The sequence below is a fragment of the Eptesicus fuscus genome, chromosome 15, assembly GCF_027574615.1.
Source record: "Eptesicus fuscus isolate TK198812 chromosome 15, DD_ASM_mEF_20220401, whole genome shotgun sequence".
NCBI lineage: Eukaryota > Metazoa > Chordata > Mammalia > Chiroptera > Vespertilionidae > Eptesicus > Eptesicus fuscus.
In genome coordinates, this window is record NC_072487.1 from 12,755,273 (window position 1) to 12,782,141 (window position 26,869).

At 42.6% G+C, this 26,869-nt stretch overlaps 2 protein-coding genes across 6 annotated transcripts in view; one reads left to right on the forward strand and one right to left on the reverse strand.

Annotated features, from left to right (window-relative positions):
• The window catches only part of IFT74 (intraflagellar transport 74), a 110,832-nt gene extending 99,976 nt beyond the window's left edge, over positions 1–10,856 (reverse strand). The window contains exons 1-2 of the mRNA XM_054727514.1: positions 10,741–10,856; positions 5,257–5,398 (exon numbers count right to left, since the gene is read on the reverse strand). Of these exons, the coding sequence (XP_054583489.1) occupies positions 5,257–5,379 (123 nt within the window). The 5' untranslated portion in view covers positions 5,380–5,398; positions 10,741–10,856. The remainder of the gene's footprint in view (positions 1–5,256; positions 5,399–10,740) is intronic.
• Positions 10,857–15,116: 4,260 nt separating this feature from the next.
• The window catches only part of PLAA (phospholipase A2 activating protein), a 33,126-nt gene continuing 21,373 nt past the window's right edge, over positions 15,117–26,869 (forward strand). For 2 of the 5 annotated variants that reach the window (XM_054727031.1, XM_054727033.1), the window contains exons 1-2: positions 15,117–15,438; positions 24,588–24,781. In XM_054727031.1, the coding sequence (XP_054583006.1) occupies positions 15,290–15,438; positions 24,588–24,781 (343 nt within the window). In that variant the 5' untranslated portion in view covers positions 15,117–15,289. Of the gene's footprint in view, positions 15,439–24,587; positions 24,782–26,869 lie in introns of those variants that run through there. The other 3 variants (XM_054727032.1, XM_054727034.1, XM_054727035.1) reach the window with 3 other exon arrangements.

The window sequence follows — 26,869 nt, forward strand, 5'->3', positions numbered from 1 at the left end:
ATTACTGAAAGTAAAGGACAAGAATGTATATATTATCATCTTCATTTTGAAAAATGCTGAAACCATCATTATATACACACTAGAGGCCCGGTGCACAAAATTCATGCACAGGGAGGGGGGGAAGGAGGGGGAGGAAGGAGGGGGGGTGGCAGGGTGTGTGTCCCTCAGCCCAGCCTGCACCCTCTCCAATCTGGGATCCCTCTCACAATTCAGGACTGCTGGCTTCCAACTGATCACCTGCCTGCCTGCCTGATTGTCCCTAACCGCTTCTGCCTGCCAGCCTGATCAATACCTAACTGCTTCCCTGCTGGCCCAATTGCCCCTAACTATCCTCCCCTACAGGCCTGGTTGCCCCTAACTACTCTCCCATGCAGACCTGGTCCCCCGCAACTGCCCTCCCCTGCTGGCCTGGTTCGCACCAACTGCCCTCCCCTGCTGGCCTGGTCACCCCTAACTGCCCTCCCCTGCTGGCCTAGTCCCCCCCAACTACCCTCCCCTGCAGGCCATCTTGTGGCAGCCATCATGTGTCCACATGGGGGCAGCCATTTTTGACCACATGGGGGCAGCCATCTTGTGTGTTAGAGTGAAGGTCAATTTGCATATTACTCTTTTATTAGATAGAATATGTGTCAGTGTTTGCAAATAGATAGAAAAAGTCTGGAAGGATACACGTCACTGTTGACAATGATCATGCCTGGGGTAGGAGGAAACGCTGACACTTATTTGTTTCTATATTTTACAATGAGCATTACTGTTTTAAAAACTGCAAACACAAAAGAACTGTTGGCCCAGAATGAAACTCACTACAGACTGATTCATTTCCTGTCACCATAACCATTATTGCTTGTCTCATTTTCGGTTCTTATAAGTGTATTTCTAATAGCACATGATCTCACTCATCTAGTGGAAATAATGAACAACATAGACTGATGAACAAGAACAGACCCAGAAACAAGGAGGCACGGATCAGACTGTCGGGCCTCAGAGGGAGGGTAGGAGAGGATGGGGGTAAAGGGGAGAGATCAACCAAAGGACTTGTGTGCAAGCATATGAGCCTAACCAGCGGCTGGGGACAACAGGGGGGTGGGGGCATGTGTGGGAGGGGTGTGGGATGGGAATGGGGGCATGAGGACAAATATGTGACACCTTAATCAATAAAGAAATTTAAAAATAAATAAATAAATAAATAAATAAAAACTGCAAACATTAAATAGGTAAAGCACCTGGCAAATATTAGGTGGCCAATAAATGTCACATTCCTTTTAATAATATTTAATTAACAAGCATAAATTCTTACTAGAATAAAAAAGATATCCTAACTCAGTACTACATATGACGTTAGAAAAATCATTTCAGTATAATTGATGATGATATTACCTGAAACTCTAGAAAAATCTCAAAAATGTAAAAAAACTGATTTCAACAAAATTATTCCCTCCCCAAAATACTGCTCTTGTGAATTAAGCATAGGACCCAACATTATCTTATAGTCCAAGCTATATATGTACCTTATGAGGTAGTAAAGCCATTTGTTGTAAACATCAGAGAAATTATCATGAATATTTTGGTGTATTCACTTCTTTCTGTGTGCATATAATCTTATATTAAATTACATCACACCTGTGTTGTTTTTTTTTTCAATTTAATACTATATTATATATATTATTTTCTAAAATGTGCTTTAAAAAATTTTTAATAGGTACCTAATAGTCTATGATAGGGATAGATATATAACGTTTTTATGATTTATCTGTTGCAAACCCATTTAGGTTATATTCAAATTTCACTATTATAGTTATAATGAAAATGTAGCCCTAACCGGTTTGGCTCAGTGGATAGAGCATCAGCCTGCAGACTGGAAGGTCCCAGGTTCGATTCTGGTCAAGGGCATGTACCTTGGTTGTGGGCACATCCCCAGTGGGAGGTGTGCAGGAGGCAGCTGATCAATGTTTCTCTCTCATCGATGTTTCTAACTCTCTATCCCTCTCCCTTCCTCTCTGTAAAAAATCAATAAAATATATTTTTTAAAAAGAAAATGTAATAATTATCTTTATAGGATATTATTCTGCTTAGAATTATCCTATCTAATAATAGAGTAACATGTAAATTACCATCACTCCGCTACGCCCACGATTGGGCGGCGGGAGGCTGGGGGGCAGGACTCGGGGTGGCCTATCTGGCCATTGAGAGGTACAGATCCGCTGCCACTGAGGGGGGCTACCCTGCTGTTGAGAGGCGCAGGGGGGGAGTCCCGCCCCCTGCGCCTCTCAACGGCCAGATCCGCGGCCGCTGAGGGGGCCTGCCGCAGACACCCAGCTGCGCCTCTCAACTGGCAGGGTAGCCAGGTAGTCCGCGGCAGCCCCCCTCAGCGGCCGTTGAGAGGCGCAGGGGGCAGGACTCAACAGCAGGGTAGCCCCCCTCAGCAGCTGCGGACCATCAAAAGTGGGGGAGCTGGGTGCCTGTCTGCTCCGGCACCAGGCCTTTCAGAAGCCTCCGCTGAGCTGGAGGCTTCTGAAAGGCCTGGTGTACCAGCGGACAGGCACCCAGCTCCACTGCGAAAAGCAAAAGCATGTAGGGGACCCTACACGTGCATGATTCAATCATGCACTGGGCCTCTAGTCAGTTTATAAAGTTAATGCATTTTGTTCTAATGTATTTTTCTCTGATTCACTTATTTATGACACTATCTATACATATAAAGAGGTAATCTTTGCTAATTGTCTATTACGGTGTCCCAGTAATGACCAATTTGCATATTGACAGACCAGCAGGAGGCTGCGCGCGCAGCGGGGATGGGTGGCCAGAGCCAAGTTCCTGGGGATCTGAGGAGAGTGCCTGACAGGAGACGGACTGCAAAGAAGGAAGAAGAAGCAGCCACTGGGAGCTCTTCCAATCCCCCTGCACAGACACCCTACCTCAGCCCTCGCACCCCCAGAGGGGCAGACGGACATCCTACCCCAGCCCCCACATCCCTGGGGGGATGGGGAGGCAGACCGGACGGGAAGAAGACCCAGCCTTGGGGGTAGCTGCAGCCCGCACCTCCGACTCCCGATCTCTTCCCCCACCAAACCCCGCCAGGGGCGCCCACAACAATAGCACGCCGGCGACCACCCATCAGCACTGAGGCACCTGGGGCCCGCAGTCCACCGCTGCCAGGCCCCCTCCGCTAGGGCCAGGCACGCCTCTCATCCCTACAACTCCACACCCGGGTGGAGGCAGGCCTGAGAGGCCCCCCAGAGTCAGACCCTTCCCCGCCCCCCAACAGCAGCAGTGCCATCTCCACAGGGGAAGCGTGACACACCTCACTGGGGGGGCGGCTAAACCCGTCCTCCTAGCCCACCTGGCTCCGCCTTGGCCCAGCCCCGATCCCGCTCCAGGAGATTGGAGCCCCACTGTGAGCAGGTACAGCTGTGAAACAGCCACATACAATTGAAAAAATGGCGCCAAGCAGGAAGGTTTGACAGTTACTCCCCCTTCGGCCTCGCCGCCCCCCTAATGCCCTGCCCCCCGCCAGTGCCTCCAGGGACGACCACTGCTACAGGGCTGCTGGCCAGAGCCTGCCCCTCCAAGGCCTGCAGAACCCTCTGCAAACCTTCCATAGCTACAGTCCCAGGAAACAATAATGCCCTCCTCCCCTAATCAGCACCTGCTACCTGCGAGGGTACCCGTGAGCTTAAAAATAACAATCCCTTCCCGTTTAGACATCACTTACTTGATGAAACATTTCTAGGTTTATTAGCTCAGAACCTCCTCATGACAACCCAGTGAGGTAGGCGGAGAAGAGATTACAATTCCCATGGTATATGCGTATGTATTCAGAAATGAAGCTCAGAGAGGACAAGTGTCAAGCCCAGTGGTTCCCAAGGTGCAGCACACGCCCCACGGGGGGGTGGGGGTGATTTGATTTTAAGTGGGGGCAATTCGAGAATGAGTTAACAGTGAATTTGTTGGATTTCTTATGGTTCTAGGGGCCCTCATCTACAGCGTATCCTACATAATAAAAGGCTAATATGCAAATGACCGAATGGTGGAATGAGCGGTCACTATGATGCGCGCTGACCACCAGGGGGCAGATACTCAACGCAGGAGCTGTCCCCTGGTAGTCAGTGTGCTCCCACAGGGGGAGCGTCACTCAGCCAGAAGCTGGGCTCATGGCTGGCGAGCGCAGCGGCAGTGGTGGGAGCCTCTCCTTAGGCCCACTAAGCAGTCAGTTGGACATCCCCCCCAGGGCTCCCAGACTGTGAGAGGGAGCAGGCCAGGCTGAGGGACCTTCCCCCCGCAAGTGCATGAATTTCGTGCACCGGGCCTCTAGCCTTACGTATAAGCTCTTAATATTTCTTAGTTTGTTTCTAGACTACTGTGGCAACCAGAACATTGTTTTACTTATTATTTATAACATATTTTTATATTAAACTATCGTACTTTCTTATTTTTTTATTGTTTTAGATAAATTTTAGTTTTATGATGATATCCCCCCATGCGTGTGCGTGCACGCGCACACACACCCACACACACTACCACCAGAAGAAATCTCATTGCATTTAGATTGGTTTATAACTTTAATACAGAAAGAACTCTTAAATATTCTGAACTCTATGTATGACATATATATTACAAATATTCCTTTACCAGTTTGTCATTTTTCTTTTAGCTGTTCAATAGTGTTTTCAATATGATAAATTAAAATATAAAAATATCCTCTTTTTCATTATTTGTGTCATTTTACAAAGTCCTAGCCCATACTAAGTTTATATGAAATACTTGCCTATGTTTTCTTCTTGTACATTTAAGATTTCCCTATTTTTATATTTTTATATGTTTCTAACATATCTAAAATTTTGAGGAAGAGATCAATTTTTTAAAAACAAATGGTTTTGTCATTTGAATGCACTACTGAATACTCCATGCTTTTTCAACTAATTTGAAATGCCACCTTAGTCATTAATTAAATTCTTACATGTCTTGATTCTGTTTCTGGTCTATCCATTTCATTTGATTTTGACACCAATTAACTATACCACTTGAATACTTGTAGTTTTAAAATACATTTGCATATCAGCATGAGCATGCCTCTTCTCTCTACAGTGTCTTCCAGACATTGTCCCACATTTATACTTCTCAACATTTTCAAAAAACAAACATGTAGCCTGTTCATAAAGTAAAGAAAGAACAAAGAAGAATTTATTATTATAGACAGGCTTTCCAACTTTACTAAGATATATGCACAAGAATTCAATAGATTTATTTTAAACTTACTCCAGTTGCCACTCGAATATTTCCTGATGGGGGTCGGATTCCAGAAGGAGGCCTTCCTGTCAACCCAATTCCACCTCGTGAAACAGGGCGAGCTGCTGCTGAAGGTTTGTGATTACTGGCCATTGTTTGTTCACTTTAACCACTGTTGAGACACAAGGAATAGTTCAATTCTCCTTTGATATCTTCTATAGCTAGACACTAGTGACCCACATACCCTTCCTTCAAACATTTAATCCACAATGATTTTTCTTGTAAATTGCCATTCCAGGTATTACTACAAGGCTGAGCCTGATTTAATTTTGTTCAAATTTGACATTAATGTCCCATTTAGAACCATGAAATCATTTACTACAACATGACTTCCCCATTTCCATATATATATATATATAAGGCTAATATGCAAAGTGACCCCTCGGGAGTTTGACCGGAGACTGGGAGTTTGATCACTCGCTATGATGTGTGCTGACCACTAGGGGGTGGCACAGAATGAAGGAAGGCCCTGTCCCACAGCCAGAAGGCCCCGATCAGTCCTGATCACCAGCCAGGCCTAGGGACCCTACCTGCGCATGAATTTTGTGCACCGGGCCTCTAGTTATCTTCTCAAAATACAAACCCCTCTAATTATCTCTCCCATGCTCTTATCCCATAGGCCAGTAAGCTTTCCCTCCCCTGACATATCCAGCTTCTTTCTGATCTCCTAATCTTTTCTCTGTGCTTTCTGATGCATGATTGACTCCCTTATATTCTGAGCCCTGTTATGAAGTACTTCCATTTACTGTTCCCTTTAACAAAATATTGGCTTTCCCGAAAGCACTTTTGGTAATGAAGGCTGTTTTAGCTTCCAGTGCTACAATTCCAAAGTTAAGGAAAAGTATGTGGCATTCTCCTTGCTTTCCAATATCACTTTCTTTTTTTTCTTTTCTTTTCTTTTTTTTAATATATATTTTATTGATTTTTTACAGAGAGGAAAGGAGAGGGATAGAAAGCTAGAAACATCGATGAGAGAGAAACATCGACCAGCTGCCTCCTGCACACCCCCTACCAGGGGATGTGCCCACAACCAAGGTACATGCCCTTGACCGGAATCGAACCTGGGACCTTTCAGTCCGCAGACCGACGCTCTATCCACCGAGCCAAACCAGTTTCGGCCAATGTCACTTTCAAAACATTATTCTTCCTCCCTGGCCTGTGTTTCTCAGTGGTTAGAGCGTTGGCCTGAGCACTGAAGGGTCCTGGCTTGGGTTCCTGATGAAGGACCCATACAACTGGGTTGCTGGTTTGATCCCTGGCTCCAGTCAGGATGTGTGTGGGAGGCAAGCAATCAATGTGTCCTCTCACATCAATGTTTGTTTCTATCTCTCTTTCTCTCTCCCCTTTCCACTCTCTCTAAAAATCAATGGAAAAAATGCCCTTGGTTGAGGATTAATAACAACAAAAAACATTATTTTTCCAAGTATTTTAAAAATAAACAGAATTCTCTTCCTTTGAGGACCAGGGAATACAACCATATTGCCTTGGATCTTTCCTGGTTGTTTTTATCTAGGTACCTCCTACTCTCTCCCCCAACTTCAGTAAGGTCTTTATACCTAGTTTAGTCTATTCCAGTCCCACTAACATCCTGGTTGACTTTCATTTGGATACTGGATTCAATATCTAAATTCTAGTTTCACAGTTTCCTCACCTAAATTTGGCAATCATCTCAACTTCATTTCAGATACCATGGCCAGACCAAGAGCTTGTCACCATCTGGAATTACTTAATCTCAAATATTTAAGTGAAATACTTCATTCTCTGACTTTCATCTCTTCTTCTACCCCTTTCTCATCTTTATTCTCACTACGCCTCTCTTTAAACCATTTAATTCACTCATTCTCTCCCAGTTTATCAACCCCTTCCTTTACTCATCAGAATATCATTTAAAGTTTTGGCTGATACTTTAACACTTTTCAGATTATGAATCATGACCTATTAGTAGGGTTGTAAGAACAATTAGGCAGATTATGTTTTAAACATGAAATAAAATAGAAAATGTAAGAGTTCACTGGACATATAGGAAGGGTATTGTTTCATTAAATTTTTGTTTCAGTTATATTTATATAAATTTACACATATATTTGTACTGGTCTGTAATGACGTAAAATGTATGTCCTGTTATAGGTCATGTTCAGAAGTCTTAAAGAAATTGATCTAGAGAGAGAAAATGGAGAAAAAGAGTGCTCAAGACTCTACCTGAAGAGATGGTATAAGAGACTAAAAATGAAGGCCAAGAAAGCAAACAGAAAAACTAGGAGTATGTGTCATGGATCCCAAGAGAAAGCAGGAATGGTCAGCCAGGCCATTACTGTTGGAATTCAAATAAGATGAACACGGAAATGTCCATTGAATTCCCCATCGAAAGAGCCATTAATGACCTTCACTTCTCTACACTAAACTACTGTCTCATAAGCACCATCAATTATTTCATATCCTTGAACTTTCCTCAACTAATCTGGCAAAATCAGAAATTCTCCTCTACATCCAACCTAGACTACTGAACATGGCTGGTAGAAATCATAACTATACAGACTGGAATACTGCAAAGTAACAGTCACCAAAACTTAGCTGTACCCTCATCGCGGAAAATTTCATTGATCCTTGACAAGCAACTTTTCTCCTAAATGATTCCAACCCTTAGCCATTTTCCTATCTACACTCTGTTCCTGCCACTCTCAGCAGATGACTCAATTTCCAATAATTTGACAAAATTCGGACTTGAAATCCACCATGTTTGGAGTACACGCCCTTGTTTAAGATTAATCTCTATTCTGACTTACCCTCTTGATTCCACCTTCTTTGGGACATTAGACTCCCTTTCCTTGTCCCCTCTCCTCCCACCCCAATCTCCTTTGGAATTATTCCACTCCATCCTATACCTTTAAACTTTCTTCATTCTTTCGGTCTGTTATGTTCAATATTTCTTAACCTTAAAAATTAATTTATTGATCCTGAAACCACTTTTAACTCTGTCCCATATATCCTATTCCTATGTAGCCAAACTCTCAAGAATAGCTTATACCCACTATTCTCTACCTTTTTAATTTCCACTATCTCCTCAATTACTACTATTCCATTCAAATGGCCCCTGCCAATGCAGCTAGAGATGTAAATGGCATGTTACTGGTGACCACTCCTACATGAAACCATTTCCATGACACTCCCCTCTTGTGGTTCCTTTTTCAGTCCTTTTCTTTTTCAGATCTTCCTCTTGGTAACACTTCTAGTCACACAAGTCAGAAACTCAGTCTTGATTTCTTCCTCTCCCTTATTTCCCACAGCTAATCACACAGCCCTACTGATTTTATTCATAAATGTTTAACATGTACCTTTTTCTCTATTCCTATAGCACTGTTCAGGGCCTGATGGACTCAAGTGGACTATTATACTAGCCTCCTTACTGGTCTGCTTGTCTAACACACATCTTGCCTGTTATCTTTCCTAGAAATATTTCCACATCTAGTCCATAACCACCCCTTCTTAAATTTAAGTTATAGGCTTGTCCTATATGTTACTATGCACCCTGGGCATATCTCTATCCCAGTATATGTCACTCCAATTGAAATTATCTGCTTAAATATTCCTCTCCCTTGAGGACAAGCCCTGGATCTCATTCATCTGTATCCCCAGTATCTACTAGTATATCAGCGCCAGGCAAAAACTGTTCTCCTTTGTTTTTTTTAGTCCTCACCTGAGGATATTTTTTCCATTGATTTTTAGGGAGAGTGGAAGAGAGAGGGGAAAGAGAGAGAAACATCGATGTGAGAGAAACACATCAATTGGTTGCCTAGTAGGGCTCTGTTCTCCTTTGTATTTTCTGAATTTCCTCCCACATTAAAGCATTATAAATTACAAAACTTTACTATATTATTAAAAAAAGAAACCAATTGCCCTAGCTGGTTTGGCTCAGTGGATAGAGCATTGGCCTGCAGACTTAAGGGTCCCAGGTTCGATTCCAGTCAAGGGCACATGCCTGGGTTGCAGGCTCAATCCCCCGTGGGGGGCATGCAGTAGGCAGCCGATCAGTGATTCTCTCCCATCATTGATGTTTCTATCTCTCTCTCCCTCTCCCTTCCTCTCTGAAATCAATTTTTTTTAAAAAAGAAACAAATCATTTCTTGAACTAAAATGATTTCTGTTTCTACACCCCATGCCCACTTATTGGATTGCTTTTATTCTATAATCTTTCATCCTTTTTCTTGTAACTCTAACTATGTTGATGATCATAAATCAATGTCTCTAGGTGTGTCCTTTAACCTGGGCACCAATTCTAAATTCTCAACTGTTTATTGGAAATTTCTACTCAGATATCCCATTATCACTTCCTATTAGCATGTTCACACCAAACTGAAAATCTTCCCATTCCAAATAGCTCTATGGTTCTATTTCCTTGCCATTTTGAACTAGGTGGACAAAGTAGGAGAGTTATTATTATTTCAAATGGAAAAGAGAATTTTATGAAATAACATTTTTAAAGGCAGACAAGGTCTATGGTCAAAATGATTTCTCCCAAAGAAAGCTAACACAGTAAACCTTTGTTTCCAGCAGAATTACTCAACCTTACTCTAGCTTTCCTGATAACTTAAAAGTGTACAATAGCTGAAGTGTGGCTCGGTGGTTGAGCGTGGATATAGGAGGTCACGGTTGGATTCCTGGTCAGGGCACATGCCAGAGTTGCCGCTGGAGCCCCAGTAGAGGGCGTGCAGGAGGCAGCCTATCAATGATTCTTTCCCTCTGAAATCAATAAAAAAAATATTGAAAAAATAAAATTTACAGTATATCAGATTTCTACCTCATTTTCTTTGCCACTGCTTTCTATCATGATAAAAGCACAGTATGAGATCAGTCCTAGGTGGCAATATAAAAGGGAGGGGTCTAGTAACAAAAAAGCCACTAATTTGGGGTTATTCATACATACTCAGAGAAGCCTGGCCTTTGGCTCCAGAAAGATAAAGGATACAAACTTCAGCTCTGACAGTTACCACCTCTGGGGGTGTATCCTCAGCTGTAAAACAGAAGGGGGCCACAGCCTCTATTGCAGAGCTGTTAAAATTACAGATAGCATACATAAAACACCTGGCTCCTAACTGTGATTACTATCGCTATCTTCCCTAAACCAGCCATTTTAACACATATCAAGAAGTGTGAAGTTGCTAAGCCCCTTCTGCTATAAAGGACAGACAGACATCTATTATTTTGAGTAAAATCTCTGAACCCTAAGAATTTTTTCTTTGCGGCTCTTGAATCCTTCCCATTGGTCTCGCCTTGGCAGGTCTGCTCAGGGGACAGCGAGAGGTCTCCGTGCACTGCACGCTTTGGCCTGGCGACCGGCCCGAGAATCACTAAAAAACGGAGAGATCGGACTTGTTTTGTTTGAGCGCATCAGCATCTCCAAGGTGAGATACTAGGTCCGGAGGGATGGAGGGAGACAGGGGACTCGGGGTTTCTCACCTGTGCCGGCGCGGCAGGAGGGAGGTCGTCGGCAGGCTCGGCTAAGCCACCACCGGGAGCACCAGTCCGCCCCACGAACGCGCCCACTCGCCCACCCCGGCGCAGCTTTCCTGGGCCCTCAGGGCTGAAACCACTGGAGGCTCCGCGCCTCCGCGTATCCCGGCAACGGGGGCGGGGCGGAAGAGGCCCCGCCTCCTGATTGGCCAATCCCTGGCCTCGACTCCTAGTACCTACTGGCCAAGCGAGAGTACAAAGTTCTCGCGAGATTTGAGTCACTCCAGGTTTTTCTGGAAAGAAGGGAAGACAGCCAGCTGACTGGGAAAGAATATTTTATTTGAAAACATTGTGGGTTTTGTTTAAAATGATCAGAACAACCCCTCCGATTGTGTGCCCGACCTGTACTCACAAGTTTTATTACATTCCTATGTACTCTCCCGTCTGTTACCTTGTAATACAGTAATTATTATAATGATCAATACAATGTTTTGATTTTTTAGAGAGGAAGGGAGAGGGAGAGATGGAAACACCCCTGATGGAGAAACATTGACTCGCTATCTTTTGCACCCCCACCCCCCTCTTGCTGGGGATCCAGCCTGCGACCCGGGCAGGTGCCCTGCCTGGGAATCCAACCAGTGACCTCTTGGTTCATGGGTCAGGAAACTGAACCACGGAGCCACACCAGCCGGGCAGTACGTTGAGTTTTTAATAAAAGTTGTTTGATGTTATTCTGTGGGAGGCAGCATTGCACAGACTTTTTGCATCCAGTTAGAGGTCGTTTTCCTTCCTGTTGGGACTGCACAGCGTACACAGTACAGCGTTAAGTATGGGTGCAATTCTGGTGCCTTCTGTTCCTCCTCATCTTACTGGAAGCTTCAAATCTTTAAGCTTCCTTTCAGAGTTCTTTTGACTCACGTTTGTGAGAATGGCTGAAAAAAAATTGCAAGTCGTTTTTTAAAAGTTATTTTAAAATCAGTGTGTGTTTTTTTTTTTAAAGAAAACCAATGTAAGAAATACTGCACCTCTCTAATAAAATAACTTGCAGTTTATTTTCTTCAGTCTTCCTACATATAGACGGACCTTAAATGTTATTGCAGGTGATAGGGGTTCGGCTACACAGCTACCATCATAACATGTGTATACATCGGACTTGGAGCACTTTTCACATTATTTCCCACTCACATACATTATTTACCTCCAAATTTATTATGTGCCTGCGTGAAAGTAGTTTAAAATCAACGCCATACAAAGTTTTTATAGACACCTCTCACCAATACCAGAGACGTGTTACCAGACAAAACAGCCCCCTGAGCCCGTGGGAGAGGGCTGTCCCCAACCTCAATCCTTGTCTTCTCATAGAAATAAATTTACACGAGAGACCTTGACTGTGTTGTGAAAAGCCAATTTATTAAAGCATTTAAAGCATGCATCTTTTTTTTAAAATATATTTTATTGATTTTTACAGGGAGGAAAGGAGAGGGATAGAGAGCTAGAAACATCAACCAGCTGCCTCCTGCACACCTCCTACTGGGGATGTGCCTGCAACCAAGGTACATGCCCTTTACCGGAATCAAACCTGGGACCCTTCAGTCCGCAGACTGATGCCCTATCCACTGAGCCAAACCAGTTAGGGCTAAAGCATGCATCTTTATTGAAAAAAGCAAACGCAAAGCAAGCAAACCTATACATCTGGCTTATGAAACACATCTTAGCTAATCTGAAGAGCAGGTTGGATGGGACTCTGAGGCAATTAAATACCCTCCTGTCTATAGGTCTCAAAATTCCTCTGCTGAATATTTTGGTACAGCCCCACCCCCTGCCTTTTTTATTTATTTATTATTATTTGTTGTGATCTTCCCAGAAATTATGAGAAACACCTGGCAACTTTATCTTGCCAGGTCTGGAGACTGCTGGCTTCTCTGCTTAGGGAGTAAAACTGCCCTTTGTTCCTTTCCCCTTTCCTCCTCCCTTTCCTTATTCTCTCATTAGGGAGGTTTTGTTGACCACTTGCTCTCATGTGCTTGGCTGGGGAAGATAATGGCTTGTTAGTTACAAGCTGGCTGCAAACTGCCCATGCTGTTTGGCCTTGTTTTAACTTTCCTGTCTTAGTTTCCCTATTTCTCCTGCCCTGGAATCCTGTAACAAAATAATGTTACGGGGCTGAGTTCTCACTTAAAGTTTGTAAAATATTTTCATTAAACTGTGCAATTTGATCCCAACATATTTGTAGTGGTCCTTTTTTCCTTTTGGTCATTGTAGTGAAGGGTAGTCGAATTTGCCACCTCAGAATATGTCACTTTGGTATAAGGATTATTTTCAGCTGAAGGCAATTGAAAAGCAGATACAAGAAAAGCTCTTTAAAATTCCTCTATTTCCTCAAAAGAGGACATACATTTTCAAAGATTTCCCTTCTTGCACATGAGGAACCTACACAACCAACTTTACTAATTCATCTTTACCTACCATATGTTTCTCATATATTTGCCTTTCCGTAATTTGATGCCTGTAAATATTTAAGGTCCTTTTCTTTTTGTTGCTTACATAAAAAAATTTATTGTTCCTTTGTTAAGATGCTCTAGCCACCTTTGTGAGTTACTCATCCCTGAGTTTTTCTCTTGAATATATGACATATTAACAAACTTTTTAGTTTTTCTCCTCTAATCTTTTGTTACAGAGCCCCAGCAGAAAACCTAAAGGGTAGAAAGAAAAGATTCTTCCCCTACAAACTTTTAACTGTCCAACCACTCCATATATTGTGAGAGAGGTTATTGATGTTATGCATATTTCCCCCCTTAGCGATTTTATTGTTTTAAACTTTTTAAATTGATTTTTGAGAGAGAGAGAGAAAGAGAGAGACATGATTTGTTGTTCCACTTTTTTATGCATTCATTGATTCTTGTATGTGTCCCGACGGGGATCCAACCCACAACCTTGGCTATCTGGAGGACGTTCTAAGCAACTGAGTTACCCAGCCACGGACTCCTCTTTGGTGCTTTTATTATTTTTTTTTTTCATATTTTTAAATGTTTTTATTGATTTTAGGGAGGGAGAGAGAAACATCAATTGTTGTCCCCTGGATACACCCTACTGGGTATGAAGCCCGCAAAGGGGTATGGGCCCTGACCAGGAATAAACCTGTGACCTTTTGATGCATGGGAAGACAATCCAGCCAGGGCTCTCCCTCAGTGCTTCTAAACATATGGAAGGGGGATCCAGCATTTCTCATTTGTTTACAGATGTTGTTACTGGGAAACCCCCGGTTGGGCTCTGGCTGCCTGTCGCTGTGTCCAATAAGGAAGGCAGGGTTGAATCATATAAGGCATTTATTGAGAAGGCTAGCCAATCAAGAAGATAGGGAGCTTATAAGCACTCAAATCCTGTCTTACAGCAAGGTGCAAGGGACAGGATTATAAAGGGAAGGGGCTAGGGTGAATGGAATTCATCTTCATGTAGTCCTGGAGGTCCGAAGAAGTCAGCTATTGTCCTTAATCATCAGGTGATGAGATGATGTTTTGACTCCTGGTGGGTTGGTCTGACCATGTGTATAGGTTCTGCTTGCTGGATTCACAGCCGAGTCACTTCCTTAATCGCTTTGCACAAGCCTTAATAAAAAGGAAACTTAAGAAAAATTTAACCCCCTACTCACATATAATAAACTTAACCCCCTATTCACATAAGTATGTGTTCTAGGATTTTAAATGATTATTTTTTCAAATTAATTTAGGTGCTCTATCAGATTATAAGTCCCCCTATCAACATGAGAGTTGAAACTATTTGAAATCTTTAAAATGCTTAACACAAGATATAATGTTTTAACTACCAAGACCCCAGTTTGGTGTTCACAGAATTTAAGGCAAGCGATTGTTTCCAATTTGGCCCCAAATTCTCTCGTATTAAAAAAAAAAAAACAAACAAAAAAACACACGTTTAACCTGTTAAGGTATCAGGAGACTATGCAAAGGTTTGGGGAACGCCACAGAAAGCTGCCCTAACAGATCACTCTAAGTACCCTCAATAAACCTTAACTCTGCAGACCAAGATTTAAAATATCAGGATTTCGCGCATCTGCGGCACACGCCGCACTGTCGCGCGGCATTGTGGGATTTGTAGTCCCCGCCTGCCTCCCGGATTGTAATGTACAGTTCAGCCCGGGCTCAGAAAAAAACGCGGTCTTGGCCAGGGCCGGGTTTGGGGCGCCTGCGCACCACGGGCGAGCTTTGTGGCTTTTCCCGGACCCCAGGTCCCCCGGTCCCGAGCGCAGGTGGGCAGCAGCCCCGCTCCCCTTCGGCCGACGGGCGGGCGCGCACGCTCTGCGTCACGCGGGCCGGGGCTGATGATAAATTCCGGCGTGCTTGTCAGGGTTGCTGTGTCACTCGGCCCGCCCGGCGCGCCCCTTCCCGGCCGCCCTTCCGCACTGGCGCTCGGGCTCTTCCGGTCACAGAGCGCCTCTCCCCTGCAAGTCCCTCTCCCGCCGCGGCCCTTCGCACACCCCACCGCCCCTGCCGACTGATCTTGCTCGCGTCCGGGCCCGGGCGCCCGACCGACCGGGGCCATGGAGAGCGTCGCCGCCAGGTATCGACTGAGCTGCTCGCTCCAGGGCCACGAGCTGGACGTGCGGGGCCTGGTGTGCTGCCTCTATCCGCCGGGGGCCTTTGTGTCCGTGTCCCGGGACCGCACCACCCGCCTCTGGGTCCCGGACAGGTGAGCGCTGCGAGCTCGGCACCCCCTCGCCCCTGACTGTGTTGCAGGCTTCCTGCCGCGAGTGGGAAGAGGGCGAACCTTCCTTCCCTGCTGCGTCCTGCCCGCTCCCTTCCTTCCCGGCCTGCGCTTGGGGCTGCGTTCCCTCCCGGTTCCGAGAGCACGGGCGCTCGGGGCGCGCGGTGGAAGCTACCGGTGCGCTTTGGTGGAAGGACCGGCGGATTCCGGGGCGCTTTGGTGGAAGGAGCAGCGGATTGGGGGCACCGAGACCTGCTTTCGTGTCCCGACTTGACCACTGGCGAGTGGGTGACCTTGGACGAACTTCTTTCTTTCCTCTTGGGGCTTCAGTTTTTGGACGATGATGTCCCTTGTTGCTTTGAGATTTGAAAATTGATGGACGCCCCGTGCACCCTCCTAAATGAGGCAACGTGAAAGCATCTGCTCTAGAATTTGCTCTGTAGTCTTCCTTCCCGTTTGAGAACCTTAGTTCTCAAAAATTGCATTGCAGAAAGTTGTCCAAGTCAGAGTTTCTTAGTCTGGGGTCTGTGATGGGCTTAGATGGAGGGGATGAAATCTCTCAGATGTTTTATGGACGTGTTGCTTTTTGAGGAGAGAAAGTCCATTGCCTCCTAACTCACAAATAAAGGCACAAAAGGTTAAGCTCCAGTTCAAATCAAGTTCAAGAGTTCAGCCTTGATTTGGCTGATTGTAACCAGAAATTTAGGACCTGGAAAACAGATTTCAGTTCAGGAAGAAAAATTGAGGGGAGTTACTTTGTTAGCTTCCCATTAGTAGAGGTTTCACACAGAGTTTGGGTTATCCGTAAATTCAGATGATAACTATGGATTGAGTGCACTCTAATTTGTTTGATTTCCTGAAGAAGAGGACAGACAAGTTCTGTGTTTCATAGAACTTGCTTATAATGTGGAAAGAAAGATGGATCAAAAAACAATCTTCTACACTAATAAAAGGTTAATATGCTAACTAGACCGGGAGACCTTCTGGACAAAGCCATGGTGGCAGGACCAAGGCAGATCAGGCCAGGAGGGGAGGGCAGTTGGGGGTGATCAGGCCAGCAGGGCGGGGGAGGGAGGGGGGTGCAGTTTGGGGCCAGCAGGCCAGCATGCAGAGTGGTTAGGGACAAGCAGGCAGGCAGGCAGGCAGGCAGGTGAGCGGTTAGGAGCCATTGGTCCCAGATTGCGAGAGGGATGTCCGACTGCTGGTTTATGCCCTATCCCTGTGGGATCGACAGTTGGACATCCCCCGAGGGGTCCCAGATTAGAGAGGGGTGCAGGCCAAGCTTGAGGGACATTCCCCCACCCGACCCCCATGCATGAATTTCGTGCACCGGGCCACCAGTAAAAAAGAATTACATATTTGGCATGAGGAAAACAAGTATCCATATAGAGTTGAGTGGAGAGAGATGTTAAAGAAGGAAGCCTCTCTGAGCAAGTGTTTTCATTTTTTAATCTGACGCAGATGGGAGCCAGGAATAAGGAAGGTTGAATTGGAAGAGGACTGTAGGTGGTAGGAGGGACACAGAGGCCCTGGACTGAGAAAGAAGAAAGCCCCTTTGTGCAGGAGGGAATGAGCTGTCAGGTGGGGCAAGTCTTTGAGGGCTGGGGAAGGGCTGTAGTAGTTCTAAGCCCTTAAAGGGTTTCAAGCAAGGAGCAGCATGATTGGATTTACCTGTTGAGAAATTCCTGCTAGCTGCTGGTGGAGGACAGATTGCAAAGGGGAAATGTGGAAGTGGATCATCTTGGAGGCTTTTGCAGTAGTGTAGCCAAGACATGATAGACTAGACTAGGGATATTGTAGAGCAGACTCCTGTATTGAATTGGAGATGGCTTCTAAAGGTCTCTTCTAAGGTTTTGTGATGTTCCAAACCACCTCGTAATAGTAGTGTGTATTTGAATACAATTACTGTTAATGTGTACATTTAAAATTGAGGTCAGTAGAAGCACATGCCCACTAGGATATAAACATTGAAGTGAGGAGTATCTAAAGGGGATGCCAGTTGTCATGGCTCCGTCTGTGCATGTTGTGTATGAGTGAGCTAGCTAGGTTGACAAGAACTTAAATCACTGGAGTGATTGTGTTTACCAGGAACTTGAGGAACTTTGTGCTGAAATGATCCTCTATCTGAAAACTTGTTCTTTAGTTTAACTCGTGTTGTTTTTTTGTTTTGTTTTTCAAAATGTATTTATGTATTTTTTCACCTAACGCTGACTGAGAGCCTGCATTGTGCCAGGCACAGGGCTAGATGGTAGGTGATTAGAGAGAGAAGATAGTTTTACTTCTCATTTCCAGTTGCTTAGGGTAGAGCATCTCATAGTCACTGGGCGATGAACTTCTTATGTACCCCAAACTAGAGTGTCTCAACCATACTTTTAGTGTTATAAAAATGTCCTCATGCTGATATACTGACAATTTTTTATTTCATTGCATATTAATACAGTAATGAAGTGCTGTAAAATGTTTGCAGCCAAGTAGTTAATGAAGGTTGTTTTCCTTAGGTTTCTGGATCAGGTGGTATAGGGATGGACTGGAAATGATGGGGGAATTTAGTTTCAGGGATGCAGAATAGTTCAAGGGTGGACTAGATACTTCATCTTTCCCAAAAGCCCATTGGGAACCCCCAAAATACCTGGGCCTTCTGACATTCCCTCAGAAAGGAGACATATTTTTCTTTCTTTCTGGGTTTTTTTTTTGTTGTTGTTGTACATTAAACTGAACCAGTCAGCATACCATTCTTTGAGATTGCTTCAGGACGCTATAAGCCCACTTCAGATTAAACTGGATTTCTCAAGTCTATCACAGCTATGCTTTGCCTTTTGAAAACTATCCATATATTGGAAGACACAACCACAGATTTTACATCCTGCATTAAATCTCTCCTGACTATGCCGTGGTCTCATAAACACTCATCACTTTGGGACCTTAGACAAATACTTCTATGGGGTTTGTTAATAAATCAGAGCAAGTCCCTTCCCACTCCCCATTTCTTTCTTTCTTTAAATTTATTTTATTGTTTAGAGTATTACATATAGTAGTACATATATCTCCTTTTTTTTCCCCATTGACCTTCCCCCAGCCTCCCCTAGCCCCTGTCACATGTCCTCATCCCACCCACCCCCACCCCCAGTGTCTTGTGTCCATTGGTTGTGCTTGTATATATTTTATTGATTTTTTGCAGAGAGGAAGGGAGAGGGATAGAGAGTTAGAAACATTAATGAGAGAGAAACATCGATCAGCTGCCTCCTGCACACCCCCTACTGGGGATGTGCCTACAACCAAGTTACATGCCCTTGACCAGAATCAAACCTGGGACCCTTCAGTCCACAGGCCGATGCTCTATCCACTGAGCCAAACTGGTTAGGGCCCCATTTCCCTTTCTTGAAGGCAAAATTTTCATCTCCTAACTGCTTATTTTTTATTTTACTTTCTTATCTGTATATAAAATGCTGTACAGTCATGTGCTGCCTAACTAGGGGAATACATTCTGAGAAAAGTGTCAATAGGTGATCTCACTGTGCGAACCTCAGAGTTCACATACACTAATCTAAATGATAGAGCCTGACTACACACCTAGACTATATGCCAGTGATGGCGAACCTATGACACGTGTGTCAGCACTGACACGTGTAGCCATTTCTGATGACACGCGGCCGATGAGGCGGCCGCATGCCGAGGATGAAACATTTGCGAAGTAATGTTTTTTCCTCAAAGTGACACACTACCTGAGTTATGCTCAGTTTTTTGGCGAAGTTTTACACACCAAGCTCAAAAGGTTGCCCATCACTGCTATATGCTCTTAAGATACAGCCCTGTACAGCACGTTACTGTACAAAACAACACCAGATTAAATCATGCACAAGAGACAATGATACAACTTCAGAGACCCCGTAAACAGATGTATAAGGCTCCTGCAGTGTAACACAGCTTACTGTTTTACAGCCAACTTATTTTTATGAGTATACTCTAAAATAACCATAAAAAGCATAGTACAGTAAATAGATAAAACCAGTTATGTGGCCTTTTATTATCATTATCGAGTACATAATAGTATGTGCTATACTTTTATATGAATGGTAGTCCAGTAGGTTTGTTTACACCAGCATTACTACATTGTAATCTTAAGGGATTACCATCCTATGCAGTGCATGACTATATTGCTATTTCTTTTTATTTTTAAAATAGTGTATTTCAGGTATTTTCTATAGATCTTCTTGTGGAATATGAGAATTTAGCTCTCTTTTCACCTTCTGCCAATGCCTATCACATATGCCCTTAAATTGACTTTATTTAAGCTGAATCAGTATTGTGACTGTACAGAGTCTGTGTGCACCTAAGCTATGGAGTAAACAATAATAACTTCAACAATTTTATGATCTCCCTATAGCTACTAATTGCCTTATTTTGGGTTTTCATTTGCTTAATTTTCTATGTATCATTAGTTCAGCTTTGAATGCTAGTTGTTTATCTCTCTCCTTTCAAGACTTACCATATTTTCCGGCGTATAAGACGACTAGGCGTATAAGATTTTCCTGGGTTAAAAAGTCGTCTTATATGCCAGAAAATACGGTATATTGGACTATATTGATGGGATTAGATATAATGGATTAGATATATTGGACTACCGTATTTTCCGGTGTATAAGACAACTTTTTAACCCAGGAAAATCTTATACGCCCTGTCGTCTTATACGCCGGAAAATACGGTAGACATGTTGGATATTTTACAGTTTCATCTTTCTTTTGGTGGAAACTTTCTGACCCGCTCTATCTCCCCCTGGTACAGAACTAATCCTAGGACCTCCCTTTATTGTCATCTCCTCTCTCCCCTTTTGGACCTCTTGTGTTTTATTTATTTAATAGTGGCCCGGTGCATGAAATTCATGCACAGAGGGGGGGCGGTTCCCTCAGCCCAGCCTGCACCCTCTCCAATCAGGACCCCTTGGGGGATGTCCAACTGCTGGTTTAGGCCTGATCTGGATTGAGCCTAAACTGGCAGTTGGACATCCCTCTCACAATCTGGGACCGCTGGCTCCTAATCGCTCGCCTGCCTGCCTGATCACCCCTAACTGCCTCTGCCTGTCTGATCTCGCCCTCAACTGCCCTCCTCTGCTGGCCAATTTGGTTCTAATTGGTCAGTTTCTATGCCCGTCATTGTCAAAAGCTCCACCTTCTAGGCAACCATTGGCTCCTTACAGTCACCCAGATTTGGTTCTAATTGGTCAGTTTCTATGCCAGTGAGCATCAAAAGCTCCTCCTCCGAGGCAGCCATTGGCTCCTTACATTCACCCAGATTTGGTTCTAATTGGTCAGTTTCTATGCCAGTCATCATCTCTGGGCCTATCAACAGGGCCTGATCAGAAAGGCAGGGCTGCCGATGGAGGCAGGGCTGCTGGCCAGGCTTGAAGGGAAAGAGAGAGGCAAGTGCTGGTCAAAAGCTGCCTCAGATGCTACAGATCAGCCCCTGCTTCTCTCTTCAGGTTTCTTTCTGGGCCTGATTCAAAGCCCCCTCAGCAGTTACTGCTGGGTCACCATGCCTGCAGCTGCAGTAGTCAGCGCTGGGTGGCCATGGCAACCCAGTGCTGACTTCCAGATGGTCGGCCTTTGGTCGTGATCCCTCATTACACCCTGGCTCTTTATTATAGAGTTTTAAAAAATATGTATTTATTGATTTCAGAGAGGAGAGGAGAGAGAGAGAGAGAGAGTGATAGAAACATCAATGATGAGAGAGAATCATTGATTGGCTGCCTCCTACGGGGGATTGAGCCTGCAACCTGTGCATGTGCCTTTGACTGGGATCGAACCTGGGACCCTTCAGTCTGCAGGCCAAGGTTTGATCCACTGAGCCAAACCAGCTAGGGCTCAATATCCTTTTACTTTCTCTTTCTTGGTTTTCTCCCTTGATGTCTTATTGGAGCACATCTTCCAGGAGCTTCCTGAAAGCAGTGCAAGTCCAAAAAGGATTTTACTCTTCCTTGCTACTTGAATAATAATTAAAATATTTGCATCATTCTAATTTTCAAATAATATTCCTCCAGTATTTTTATGCCTTTGTCCCATTGTATGCTAGCCTTTAGTGTTACAGTTGAGAAGACTGGAGCCATTCTGATTCTTGACCTATTATTTTGTTCTGTCTAAAAGGCAGTCAAGTATTCATCCATTGTTCAGGGTCATTAGTGGACCCTTTTAATATGAAAACTCATAAGTTCTGGGACATTTTCTTAAATTCATTCTTTGGTTTCGTCTTCTTCATTTTCTCTGTGCTCTTTTCTGGAACTTTTTATCCAGATATTGAACTTGTTTCTAAATTTCTTTTTTAATTCTCTTGTTCTTTCTTTTTGCTATACTTTCTCAAAATTGCCTTGACTTCTTATGAAATTATGTTGTTTCATGTCTGCAATATCTTGTATCTCTGAATATGGTAGTGATGTTTTTTTGTTTTATTTTTGTTACTCCTTTACAAAGGATATGTTTTTATTGATTTTTTATCAAGAGACGAAGGGGGAGAGAGAGAGGGAAACATCAGTCAGTTGCCTCCTGTATACACCCCAACTGGGAATTGAACCTGCAACCTGGAAATGTTCCCTGACTGGGAATTGAACCTGAGACCCTTTGGTGCACAGGACTACACTCCAAGCGACTGAGCCACTCTGCCAGGGCTGATTTTTTAAAGTTATTTTATCCTTAGTGGTCTGTTTCCCCCAAAGTGTTTTTTTCCCCCTCCCTGTTTGTTTTGGTCATTATATATCTCCTGGAGAAGCCTTTCCCCAGATGTCTGATAATCCTTATTCTGTGCTGTGTAAGGGTGGAGAACTAAAAAGTTTCTGAATAGCACTCACTCCTCATGGGTGGGGCTGGCTGGCTGGCTGTGAGCTTCAGGTAGGGTTACCTGGCTGGACCATTTTATTGGGCTTGTCTGCCTAGAGCAGTGATGGCGAACCTATGACATGCGTGTCAGCACTGACACGCGTAGCCATTTCTGATGTCACGCGGCCGCTGAGGCGGCCGCATGCCGAGGATGAAACATTTGCTGCTCCTGAGGATGAAACATTTGCGAAATAATGTTTTTTCCTCAAAGTGACACACTACCCGAGTTATGCTCAGTTTTTTGGCGAAGTTTGACACACCAAGCTCAAAAGGTTGCCCATCACTGGCCTAGAGGATGACTGCTTGGTCTCCAGGATTTTGTCTCTGGTGGTCTTGGCCTCCGTTATGAATGTACCTGTTCCTCATACCCAAGGGCTCAACTATGATTTGTGTCCCCCAAGACTTTCACCTTTTCTGAAGAAAAAACTCCAGACTTGCTGGCGTGCAAGAGGGCAGTCACCTGGCCGAGGTGTCTAGCTGTTTTTTTCTTTCTTCTTAATACTTGAGTACTTAATAAATACTTAAGTACTCTTATTGGTTCAAGAAGTACTTAATTCTTACCATGTAGAATATTGTGCTGGGAACTTGAGAAGATAAAAAGAACCAGGTCTGGATTCTGCCATTAAGAACTTCTCAGATCAATACGAAAGATGCATGCAAACATCTGTACTGGGATTCTCAGGGACACACACAGGTCAATTTAGTGGTTTACATAATACAGATTTTTTATCATATCCTATCTTTTAAATTTCTTTGGGCTTATTGATAAAATGGTTTCTAAAAACACATTTTTAAAAAACCCATTAAAATAAAGTGGACAGGTTTAAAAATGGCTACTACCAAATACCTTCCTTTGAAGATTTTTTTTTCCATGATTCAACTTCTGATTCTGAAGATTTTCAACTAGTCTTCCTTATTTTAGTTCCTACCTTTTCTTGTCCCCATTTTTAGTGGTACATACATAATGCTGTTGATTCTTTAGCCTTTTGGGGATTTATTGGTAGATTGGTTCCCTGCTGCCTACATACATAGATACATACATACCTGCATATATATATCTATATGTATGTGTGTGTGTGTGTGTGTGTGTGTGTATATATATATATATATATATATATATATATATATACACACATATATATTTTAAGAAAGGCATAAACCCACAAGGCTAGGAAGAATGAGAAAAAAAGAACAGGACTATAACTTCCAGTAGTGAAGCTGACAGAAAAGTAGTAAGAGTCTTGGGAGACAGGAGAAAAATGAGTTCTAGGCAGGCGGCAGGGAAAGGAGAGAACCAATTTACCCATGAATGCCCAAAAGGCTCAAAAACTAGCAGCATTATTTGCCTACACACACACACTGTTTTAGTGGTGTTTGGGAAGGGAGTGAAAATGGATGAGGGTGTTCAGTCTTTACTCAGGAGTCTTAATCTCTTTATGTGTATCTCATCTCTTTCAACTAGACTGCAAACTCCTTGATTTAGCTTGAGTCAGATATATAACTCTTTATATCCCTCTCAGTAACTAACCACCTTCCATGTAGTATATCATAATCTGTTGTTAGACTTGTTATGCAAGGCAGTGATGCTAAGTGACTAAGTGTGGAACAAATTGGTAATCTTTCTAATCCCCAGCGAGTTGATGTGCTGTGTCCCTAGAGCAGTCATTTATACATAGCTGTATTAGTTCCTATAGTTTGCATATTGAGAATGATTGATATTCTATTTAGATACATATGTTATGTTTCATAGTATGAAAATGTCCTCAGTGTTTAAGGCTTATTGATAGTGGGTTCCATTATCCTAATTGCATGAATGTTTCACTTCACCACGGATTTCTCACGGTAACAATTACTGATAAGTAGAAATGAAAACGGAGGATGAGGAAAGCAACTTAATATATTTGTTACCCTCTCTTTCCTTCCTTGTTCTTCCTGTTAGTTAACATACTGTTATTGGGTGGGATGGAAATGGGGGGACGAGGACAAATATGTGATACCTTAATCAATAAAGAAATTTAAAAAAAAAACAAAAAAAAACATACTGTTATTAATGAAAACCTAATTAAACTTTTCCAAAGGTGATATAAATCTTTGTAGTAGCTGATATATATTAGCTATTTAATATTTAATTTAAAACAATAGATACTTGAAATAGTGTGCACTCTGTAAAGTTCAACCTAGACACTAAATGAAAGTGAGTACTTTGACAACTGTGTTCTAGGCTATGCTAGAGAACAAATGTATGTCTTATTTATTATCATGTCTTTCTAGTCCTAACAGGGGCTTCACAGAAATGCACTGTATGAGTGGCCACTCCAATTTTGTATCTTGCGTGTGCATCATACCTTCAAGTGACGCATATCCTCATGGACTAATCGCCACTGGAGGAAATGACCATAATATTTGCATTTTTTCACTGGAGAGCCCAGCACCACTTTACATTCTAAAAGGTCACAAAAATGCTGGTGAGTATAGTGCTTTGGTGTGTTTCTATTCGGAAAAAATATATATATTCTTTTGAAAGTAAAATTTACAGATAATTTTTTTCCTGTTTTTTCTTTTATTTTTTTTTTCTTATGTTTGTTAACCTATTGCTAATAGGCTTGGTAGTAAAAACCTTTTTTGGATCAGAATTTTGTTTTACAACTTTTGTCACAGATTTACTGTTATTATTAGTAAAGTTTATTGTGCTTACACAGGGGTGGACAAAAGTAGGTTTACAGTGGTAATACAAATAATACAGTAATTAATAAATAATAATACATGATTAAACTGTTTCCCATACTCACAACTGTAAACCTACTTTTTGTCCACCCCTGTGTATGTGGATTTAAAAAGTAAAGTGTTGCCGAAACCGGTTTGGCTCGGTGGATAGAGTGTCGGCCTGCGGACTGAAGGGTCCCAGGTTCGATTCTGGTCAAGGGCACGTGCCTTGGTTGCGGGCACATTCCCAGTGGGGGGTGTGCAGGAGGCAGCTGATCGATGTTTCTCTCTCATTGATGTTTCTAACTTTCTATCCCTCTCCCTTCCTCTCTGTAAAAAATCAATTAAATAAAAAATATAAATAAATAAATAAATAAATAAAAAATAAATAAATAAAAAGTAAAGTGTTCAGCCCAACCAATGTGGCTCAATGGTTGAGTGCAGACCTATGAACTAGGAGGTCATGGTTTGATTTCTGGTCAGGGCATGTGCCCAGCTTGCTGGCTCGATCCCCAGTAGGGGGTGTGCAGGAGGCAGCTGATGGATGATTCTCATCATTTTATATCTCCCTTTCTCTGAAATCAATCAAAAAATATTTTTTAAAAAGACTAAAATTTTCAGTTATAAAAGGAAGAGGCTGTATAATTTTGATACACTTGTGATTTTGGATTTTCGGCTATTTTGTGCAAGGAATTTACTGAAGAAAACAGTATTTTTTAATCTTCTGACTATTATGTCTATTTATACAGCAAAAACGGATGTGTTTATAGCTCTGGTATCATTGAAGAGAAATACTTTTGAATATCATTTTCTGTGATTTGTGTATACTATTTCTGATTCTGAAATTCCTGAATTTGTGTATGGCTTAGCAGCTCTTTGTAGTAAAATGATATGCTTAAGCAATTAAGTATGTGTACTTATTTTTTAATGTATCTAGAATAGTTTGGAACATCTGTAAGCAAATAGTTTGGCCCATAAGTACTTTAAACTTAATTTCATTGAGTTTATAAAATGTTTTTGTGTGTATGTATGTGAAATCTTCAATACAGAGTGATACAGATTTTTTTTTTACTTTCTTATAGAAATCTTCATTATATACAAAAGTAGAGTGGCCAGGCAAAATCTCATTTCTTATCAAATATCCAGTGAATGCTTACATTTCCCAGTTGTCTCATAAATGTTTTTTTACAGTTTAACTTGTGACCCAAACAAGGTTCACATGTCTTTCAGTCTGTCAATTTGTTTCCTTTTTCCCTCTCCATTGGAAACCAGCTTATTTTACCTGTAGAATGTCCAACAATCTGAATTTTGCTGATTAGAGCCTTTTTGTTCCCTTTAACATGTTCCTCAATCTTCTATATGACTTGTAAGCTATTATTTAAATCTAGAAGCTTGAACAGATGCATATTCAAGTTTTTGGCAAGAACACTTTATAAGAAGTATTGAGTATTTAACACATCCATCAAGAGGAACATAATATCTTTTTTTGTGATGTTGAGATTGATCAGTAGGTTCTTGTGTTGTACATCCATTCATTATAAAATTTCCATCAGCTTTTTAGCACCTATTGATGATCATTGTATAGATCCAGTATTTCATTAATATTTTCAAGATGACTGTACTCTAATTCTGTCATTATTTCTGCATTTAATAACTAGCATTTTTCTATATAGAACTTTTCCACATCAACTCTTTGGTTACCATGTGAGAATTTTATGCAGAGAAGCCAGGTTAAATGCTTTTCTTGTCCCATCTCCCACTTCTTTTACTGGGTTTCAAAATAACTTGGCTCCCTAAAATCTTTTTCCCCTCAAATTGTCCCACATTTGGCCATTGGAACACTTTAAATT